The sequence below is a fragment of the Chenopodium album genome, chromosome 12, assembly GCF_948465745.1.
Source record: "Chenopodium album chromosome 12, dcCheAlbu1.1, whole genome shotgun sequence".
In the NCBI taxonomy this organism is placed as follows: Eukaryota; Viridiplantae; Streptophyta; class Magnoliopsida; order Caryophyllales; family Amaranthaceae; genus Chenopodium; species Chenopodium album.
Genome location: NC_137845.1, coordinates 53957002 through 53966915, shown reverse-complemented (window position 1 = coordinate 53966915; position 9914 = coordinate 53957002). Strand labels below are relative to the sequence as shown.

Genomic DNA, 9914 nt, shown 5'->3' with positions numbered 1-9914 from the left:
AATGGCATTCTTCTACTCTAATCACATATTAATTATTCTAATTCTACTAGTTTTTCTTCCCCCATTATTTTGCAACATTGATCATGATATTGACCCGGATACACAAAATTTCATCCAAAACATATGTAACATAACCCAAAATCCAGACACTTGCAAGTCCATTTTCATACATAACTTACCCAAACCCGAAACCGACCCCGAACAATTGACATGGGTAGCCATAGATCAATTGTTAGAAGCATTGTACGAAGATGTGGACTACATACAAATTGTGAAGAAGAAGATCATGCCAATAAAAATTAAAAAAGAAGAGAGCATTAATTGGGAAATTGTTACAATTTGTGAGAGGAATTATTTTGAAATTAAGATGGGAGTTGAAGATGCAAGGAATAAGGTAATTAATCTTAGGAATATTTATAGTTTAGCCAATGTTAGTAAAATTTTTACTAATATTAAAAAATTAGCACTTTATGAGATTAAAAAATGTGAAATTAGTATGAAAAAAGGTGTTTGTAATGAGTTCTTGGATACAAGTTTATTTCAAGAAATTAGTAAAAGAAATCAAAATGTTGGTTTTTTTGTTGAAATGGTTTTTAGTGCGGGTGAAAATCTTTTAAAGGTTATGGATATTGGAGCCGAAGAGAAGAAATTTAGTGGTGATTTTTTGGAATTTTTATTCAATATTTTAGCTTGGTTAGTTGGTTTATTTGATCTTGATTTGTTTCAATATTTGAACATCGTAAACATTTAGCGTTTGTGTGGTTGCTTATAGATAAGGGTGTAACGGAAGTGTAAAACCACGCATGATGTGTATCGGTGAATATTTGCACACATTTGTAATAACTGGCAAAGAAATAAGAATGTTATATTTTGCAATTGAATTGAAGTTTAGTGAATTAGTTGGTCGTGTATTATTGTATTGTATCATATAATTTGCTTTCTGTTAGGTGCAATGTTACTATAATTTAATGTTTGTTTAATGTGTGACAATACTTCCACTCTCATATGGACTTGTTTATGGGTTTAACACCCCAATCACGTGTGAATTGTCTATAATATAAGCAATTAAGTATAAATCGCAACTCAACTCCACTCAACTCAACTTGGACTCCAAATCTCCAATACCAAAGAAGTATATACACATTATGTACTCTATTGCCTTCTATTTCACTGGGTCAAACCTAATTACAAGAATGGGCTTAGAGTATTAGACATAAAAGGCTAACTACACTAATAGCAGCCCACATACAACAAGTAAGGCTAAATTAAAAACATAGTACTAATAGTCCTTATATACCTGGTTTGGGATTTATAAAAAAACCTCGAGTTCATGAAGGAGACTCGGAGATTGACATAATATGAAGCCAAATGTACAATTTTAGCAAGTACCGTCTTTTGCCACAAATTATTGTTTTCATTAATTCGTATAGTTTAATTAATAAAATAAAATTTTAAACTGTCTAAAAATACCGTAGATTAAATTTGACTTATTTGATAAAATGAGACATGAAATATAAATTTAACTTAAAAATCATGCTTCAAATATAAGAATATCTCAAAGTAGATTAGGCTAACGAAGTGGAATGTTTAGTTTGTTTAGTCATCTACAATCACGAGCTATTAATTTTTTTTAGATGTTTAGAGAGCCACAAGGACAAGTGGCGAAAATCGATTGCAGGATTTCCTGAATACAGAAGGAAAGTTCTAACCACTTAATCTATCCCTCGCTCTCAATCACAAGCTAAATTATTGTCAACAAATATATACAATCACGAGGATTGAAATGAGACAGCTTGCATTATCAATTTATCATTGGTACTTGTTTATTTTAAATAATTTTTTCTTTCAAATTACTCGACATTTTCTAGCTTACTAAGTTTTGCTGAATATTTTTATTTGCTTACTTCTTATTAACAACGTCTAAATTGATCCCTTACCTAATGACGTCTAATCAGCAATTTGGTGCAGAGTTTAGGGATGGACAAATTTTCAGCCCAGACTTTTTTTTTAGTTTATTATTTTTTCAACGTTCACGTTTAGTAGGGGTGTTCATTCGGTTTTCGGTTTGGATTTAGTCCAAATCCGATCCAATCCGAAATATAATTCGGTTTTCAATTTTCCAATCCGATCCGATCCGAATTTCTCTCTTGATCCAATCCGATCCAATCCGAATTAAAATTCGGTTATTTGGATCCGATCCGAAAATCCGAATTATAATACATTATTTTTTAGCGTCTAATACGATCATAAAAATAAAGTTTTAATATAAATAAAAGTCTTTAAAATCATGATTAAAATAAATCAAGCCATTAATTAATTAATATAAAGTCTCCCTAATTTATTTTATGTAAAAGTAACTATTTGTCCTAAACTTCAAAAAACATATTTACACAAGCTTAATTTTACAATTCGGTTTTCGGTTTGGATTGGATCCAACTAGAGTCAATCCGATCCAATCCGAAAATCCGAATTTTCAAAAAATCTCAATCCGATCCGATCCGATTTAAAGTTTGGATCCGATCCGAATTGATAATTCGGTTTGGATTGGATTGGATTTCGGTTTTTATCCGAATTATGGACACCCCTAACGTTTAGTATGGTTTTGTTGAACAAAAATAGATTAGAACAAATGTAGTTGTTGGACCCTGTTCTCTTCACCTTAATTTTGCTAAACTGAAATTATTTTTACTGAAACAAAATTATATTTGCTGAACTTAAATTATTTTTAATGAAATTAAATTAATATTACTGAACTTAAATTAATTTTACTGAATTGAAATTATTTTTGCTGAACTGAAATTATTTTTACTGATTTTCTATTGTAATTCTTCTTTAAGAAAACTGAATTTTACTGAACTGAACTTATTTTTACTGAACTGAAATTTTATCAAACTAAAATTAATTATACTGAACTGAACTTATTTTTACTGAACTGAAATTATTTTTACTTAATATTATTTTTTTAAGGTGAAGAGAACAGGGCCTTGTATAAAACATATACAAAATGTCCTTGCTAATTCGTACGACATATATAAGCCCATTGGCAATTGACTCATTTAACATATAATCCATTCTTCATATGCCTTTATATGTATACTGATCAAATCTAATTTATTCACCAAAAAAAAAAAAAAAAAAAATTTAATCTAGTTTATATTACTGATTAAATCGTTCTTTACTATTATAATCAAATTTGACTCTTTTAATTAAAACAAATTGTCAATTTAAATAAATTAAACCACTTATGTGAACAAAACAAGGTCTTAGAAAATCTCCCTCTTCCATTTGTAACTCCTTATGACTCATTTGGACCAACAACAAAATGGTGTATTCATATTTCATACAACATATTATTGTCAACTTATTTATGCTTATACAATGACAAAAATAACTCCATTTATACTCTTTCTTTTTTTCATGACTTTTTTTTTTTTTTTTTTTTTTTTTTCCTTTGATTTTCATCTCATTGAAAGCTAAGTTTAGAGTTGATGAAGAATTCGATTATAAATATAGTAAAGATAATTATCATTATTATATTTTATAAAGAGACGACAATTATATGTTAACACGGTGATCTGATTGACCAATTCGGCAAGAATTATTCTTAATCAATCGCATTAATACAGCTCATTAACTTCTTAAGAATCATTATTTTACATATTTCTTGATATTGATTTCTAACCTACAATTTGATGGATTATATAAATATGAATTAAAAATTTATACGATAAGTTGTCGGTTTTTTTCGTGGACATGGTGACAAAGGAAGAAAATAATAATTCATGGACCTCTTCTACAGTTTTCAATTTGCAATAATATAATCATAGTTTATGAGTTCAACAAAAAACATATAAATTTGAGCTCAAAGTATCTTATTGTTACAAGCTTTCCTAGCTAGCAAATGCTAATTACTTGTAATTTCATTCAAGTTAAGGCTATTTTAAACTACATGGCTCCATTTGCTAGCCTTTGCATGTTCTTGCTTCTCTTATCCTTCACCACCACAACTCATGCTCAAAGCGGGTTGTCTACAAACTTTTACGATTCAAGATGCCCTAATTTTAATTCTATCGTTCAATCAGTCACTAGGGATGCTATTGCCAATGATCAACGAATGGGTGCTTTGTTGCTTCGCCTTCATTTCCATGATTGCTTTGTTGGTGTAAGTACCTAGATTATACGCATTGTACAATCATTTAAATTTATGTTAGCATTATTACTTCCTATAATGTTGAAATTCGTTACAAAAAATATGTAACATGTTGTGTTTAAATACAGGGATGTGATGCATCAGTATTAGTGGATATCCAAGGAGGTGAAAAACAATCCGTTCACAACGTAGGCTCTTTGCAAGGATTTGATGTGATAGACTCCATCAAACAACGAGTTGAGGCTACTTGTCCCGGTGTAGTATCTTGCTCAGATATTGTGGCACTTGCTGCTAAGGAGTCTGTTGTTGCGGTGAGCTACTAATTAATATCCTATCTAACACGCTCAATAAAATTTACAAAAAAAAAAAAAAAAAAAAAAAAAAAAAAAAAGTTTTAACATAAAACGACTTTTATATTTTTCATTCCTAAAATTGCTAAAGATTTATTGACATTCTCTACAATATGAGAAACAATGTATTTGACATAATTTAATTTATTAACTATTACTAAAATAAAGGTGCTGACGTCACCCCTGCTCATGTGTCGCTCTCTTAATAGAAATTTTCCCACCTAAATGCAATGATGATGTCATTTTTCTTTTCTTTTTTGTAGAGCTATCATATTTAACATTTTTGAAATTTAAATATTAGATGTTTTTTCCTTACAACTAAAACCTATCAATATTAAACTATGAATAAGATGACGTTGAACAAATACTATATCATAATTTTGATGAAAATAAAAGATTTTAAGTTACAAAATGTACGTAATTCTTATTTATATTCATGTATAATAACGATTTATATTTTTAAATGTACAAATTTAAAATAGGTTTTATATATACCGTGCATCGCACGGGTTCTAACCTAGTTGATATATAATTGAAATTAATAATATGATCTAACTAATTATGTTAGCCAGTATAGTGTAATTGATTGTTCGAATTTATAGCTTGGAGGTCCAAGCTGGAATCTTGAATTTGGAAGAAGAGACTCAACTTCAACACCAAGTGCTGGTGCAGCTGATACTAATCTTCCCTTCGGTTCCGATAACGTCCGTGACCTCGTCTCCTTGTTCTCTCGCAAAGGTTTTTCTGTCCGAGAAATCGTTGCTCTTTCAGGTTTTTTTTCTTAACCCCGTCAATTCTCTAATGATAAATAATTTTTTTTTGGCGAAGATAGATAATTAGATTAAACTAGCTAATACGTAACAACATTATATGAAATTAAAAAATAATATTCAACGGTCCGATTTCTGTAATTAGATCAAATTTCAACTCTAAAACTTGATTCTAAACAGAAAATTATTATAATCAACAGTCTACTTTTAGAAATAGTCTTCGAATGCCGTGGTTATACGATAATTAGTAGTTCTTATCTTATCTTATCGCAACGTTTTTTTTATATAAACAGAAATTGGAAACTATGTAACACTTCCTTAGTTGTCTTTTGAAATTTGAATGTAACATTTCTCAGATCATTTAATTTCATGCTTGTAATGCGTTATTTTAATTATTAATATATTTTATTATTAATCTGTAAAAATTATAAAATTAGATATCAAATAAGTATAAATCGAGACGTATCTAGCTTATATATATTTTTTTTCTCGTTGTTATCAAAACCAGTAAAAGTGGAGTATATGAACTATATAAAAGTCAAAATTTTGCATTAAAAAAGAATAATGATATATGTAATCCTTAGCGTTATATAAAAACATTGAATATACAACCTAAAATGGAACAGAGTTGAGAATTTAAGACAAAATCACGCGCATATTGGCGTGATAAATGTTAATATATCCTCAATATTTCTTTTTTTAGTTCCTTATACATAATCCTTAGAATTATGTTTAACATTTTCCTTAAAAAACGGAGAAAGAATATAATCTATAATAGTGGGATACAATCCTATTATAAAACTTTACATTTATTACTTTCAAATTAATCTATGTGCATGGTGCACCTAGTTAAATAAAAAAAAAGGCGGAAAGAACATTCAATAGTTTGAAAAAAAACATCAAGGTTTTTGAAAAAGAACATGCATTATAAAAGAACAGGAAGACATTACAAAAGAACATGATAAAAACTTTATTAAAATTTCATGAAAAATTACACATTAACGGAAAAATCTTTACCAAAGATAATATTTCCCCAAAAATAGTTTTCTTTTCTCCAAAAATTCAACTTTCCATAATAATTTTAGTGTTCTATCTCTAAAATTATTTTCAACTAAAAATAATTCAAGATTTCATTTTCAAATTAAATTTCAAAATTCAAAATAACATATGTTAAAAGAACATAAGTTATAATGTAAAGAACATATCAAATATATATATATATATATATATATATATATATATATATATATATATATATATATATATATATATATATATATATATATATATTTTATGTTTTTTGTCAAACATAAGTATGTGTTTTGTCAAACAACAATATGTTCTTTCTGCTTTACGGGTACCATGCGCATGGTGCACCCTGGTGTACTATCCTATTTTCAACACAAATTTTGTTTTTGTTTAGGTGCTCACACATTAGGGCAAGCTAGGTGCCTAAGGTTCCGTGATCGAGCCTACAACGAACGAAACATTCTTCCCGCTTACGCACAATTCTTGCAAAGTATATGCCCCCGAAATGGTGGGGACAACAACCTTGGTCCGTTGGATGTTCGTAGTCCGAACGCCTTTAACAATGAATACTTTGTGGGTTTAACCAATTTTGAAGGTCTACTTCATTCAGACCAAGTACTATTCACCGGACGTGGAGGCCAAACTGATCGTGCGGTTCGACTCTATGCGAGCAATGAGGGAGCTTTCTTCAATGATTTTGCTGCTGCAATGTTGAAGATGAGTAGGCTTGGTGTTCAAACCGGCAATAGCGGAACAATCAAAAGTAACTGTAGGGCTCTACGTTAAGGACTCACTATTATTTTATCGTCAAGAAGTGTGATGAAAATAATATTATTTAATATATTTAAATTGTGTATGAAAATAATAAAGAAGTTTATATGCAAAAATTAATTTGCTGATTAGGTTATGAAAATAAATGAGTGAAATTAAAAGTTTATTAAATTTATGGTTGATGGACGATAACAAACTTTTGATGGGTTAAGGTTTAATAATATTGATTTTTGTTTTTGTTAGTTATTGAAATACATGCACTACCATTGTTCTTTTGTGTTCTACTCATCTCCAAGGGTTTGTTGGGCCTTTCCCACAATCAAGAGACGAAGAGTCTACTCCGTACTTTACTAGTTCAAGGACGTTTCAATCCAAAATCATATGGCGATAGGAGTACCCTCTTAACCTTATAAAGTGATTAACTATCTTTTCTTTTTTCATTATGCATGGGACACTTACGAAAGATATGGATTAGGGAAGGCACAAGTGGCAGATGAAAGATGGATAAATAACAGCTTGAGATAGGGCGTTAAGTTTAATATCCAATGATTTGAATTTGATATTTAATTATTCATTAGTCTTATTTGAATCCTTCTACTAATTTGGTATTAGAAGTATTAAGTTTATGGAATAAGTTGAATAGAATAAGTTCTTAATATTTGGACATTAAGTTTAGGATCAAGCGCAGTACATTAAGATTTAAGCTTCAATTCTTAAACAATTATTGATAACTTACTAGATCAAATCAGACAAGATAAATAGAGTTAAAATTTAGAAGAGAAGACATAAGCTTAAGATAAAACCCGGTTGCAACTACATTAATTATTAACTACCTGTCAACTTGGAGTTTCCCACACAATAAGTAACCTCAACTTGTGAAATGAGAAAAAATTACAGTACTACGGACTACGCACGTATAGTTAACTTGCCACCCAAGTAACAAAAGTTAACCAATGTCTACTTGTTATTTAACAATTGAAATCTTTTTAGTTTTATTAGCAGACTTTTCAGCAATTAGAAATAGTCATTTATGTGATATCATCCTTTATTAGTTGCATACTTACTTCAAGTTCTTTATACTTGTGGTCTTCATCATACACACGTACGCATGACTTATTGACTTTTGTTTAATTTCACATAATGTAATAAAGGAATTATTTTGATGGCTTATAGCTAGCAACTAACTTATATATACAACCATAAATAGTTAATGTTTTCTTCATTTTATTTTTTTAGCTATAAATATAAATTGATAGATTATGTAAATCGATTTTGAATTTTTACCATGCATCAGCTTAATTAAGCTATTGTCTTTTAAATAATTAGTAAATATACTCTATTAGGAATATTTTAGTAAATTAAAATTCCATTGTTATACCGGAGGTTCAAGAAAGATATTGTCTTTTAAATGTATAGTAAATATAGAAATTATCTTAGTGACCCACTTTGTATATGAGCTAATATGACAATATGTATCGAGAATATCATATACTTCTTCCGTTTTTTGAATAGTTGTAATATACACTTTTTTAACGGTATTTTAGAAAAGTGGGGTTCATGTGATTTAATATACATTAAAATAGGATGAGAGGTTGTTAGAAGAATAATTTAGTAGGCCATATGCTCTAAATAAAGGAAATATTACAACTTTTCCCCCAAAAAAATTCTAATTATATATTTATATTATAGCAAGTGTTGTGACATTTTCATTTTAGAGAAGTGTTGCAAGTATTAAAAAACAGATAAAGTATAATATGTTAAAAAACAGGTAAAAGTTGATTGTTAAACAACCTTCTCTATGTGGATTCGACCCTGACTTATCCTACTACATAATTAGGAGGAATAGTTAGGTTATTATTATTTTTGTTAGGTATGTGACCACCTGTCAACAACTCATTTATTTATGTGCACGAACTAATTTTTTCTCATAATATACATGTATTTATTTCCAGATTATAAGAGGAAAAGAAATCAAGGAAGTTAAAATCACAAACAAAAAGGAATAAAGGCTTGTTCTCTTCAGCTTATTTTCAGTTCAGTTTAATTCAGCTCCAATCAGTTCAATTCAGTTCCTAATTTCCTTCTCTCATAAAATATTCAATTCAGTTCAGTTCAACTCCAATATATTCAGTTCAGCTCAATTAAGTAAATCAGAACAAGCCCTAAGAGTTGATATCTCAAATACAATGTGCTATGATGTAAAATACAACTTTGATACAAATTGATCATTTTATCTTTTTATAAATTATTAGTGACTAACTCACAATTGTTAATTTAAGTCTAAATTTTTTAATTAAGGTTTTTTATGATGGTGAATTTGAGATTTTTAAATGACAAAAAGACAAATTAAAGCTCATTTATTAAAGAAGCTCATATATATATTTAAATTCGTTCATATGAAAAAAGCTCGCTAATTAACTTGATTATTAAACGAGCCATTCACGAATTGTTTGCAAATCGAGCAATATACATTCGTCTACACCGATCTACATGCCAGAAAGTAACTAGAATTTGCTTTTTGAATATGTGAATATTGTTGGAATATTTGTTTAAAATTATTATTAGTGATTAGTTTACTCCTAATGTCTAGGAATTTACTCTTCTAAGTGACTAGTTTGTGTTAGTGGCTTAGAGTCATAGGGTTTTTGTTTTTTTTTTTTTCCTCTCTCTCTCTCTCAAAAGATAGAGTGGTAATATCTCGGGTTCAAGAAAGATATTGTCTTTTAAACGTATAGTAAATTAAATATAGCAACTGTTTATCATATTGGAATCAAGTATTTTATTAGAGATAGTAACTTGTGTACACCTTTTTCTATGATTGGAATTACAATCATACAATTAACC

The 9914-nt window shown here is 28.8% G+C and overlaps 1 protein-coding gene across 1 annotated transcript; it reads left to right on the top strand.

Moving 5' to 3' along the window:
• The first annotated feature begins 3949 nt into the window (after positions 1-3949).
• LOC145572639 (cationic peroxidase 1-like) lies at positions 3950-7328 on the top strand. The gene is made up of 4 exons (XM_081631599.1): positions 3950-4162; positions 4279-4461; positions 5103-5271; positions 6694-7328. Exons 1-4 carry the CDS (start codon positions 3950-3952, stop codon positions 7083-7085), a joined length of 957 nt encoding a protein of 318 aa, XP_081487725.1. The 3' UTR covers positions 7086-7328.
• The last annotated feature ends 2586 nt before the right edge of the window (positions 7329-9914 follow it).

Bases quoted from the DNA above. Each gene is read 5' to 3' on its own strand.
- LOC145572639 (XM_081631599.1), top strand. From the start codon at position 3,950: ATGGCTCCATTTGCTAGCCTTTGCATGTTCTTGCTTCTCTTATCCTTC. The intron at 4,163-4,278 runs GTAAGTACCTAG...GTTTAAATACAG, and splicing joins TCCATGATTGCTTTGTTGGT to GGATGTGATGCATCAGTATT. The intron at 5,272-6,693 runs GTTTTTTTTCTT...GTTTTTGTTTAG, and splicing joins AGAAATCGTTGCTCTTTCAG to GTGCTCACACATTAGGGCAA.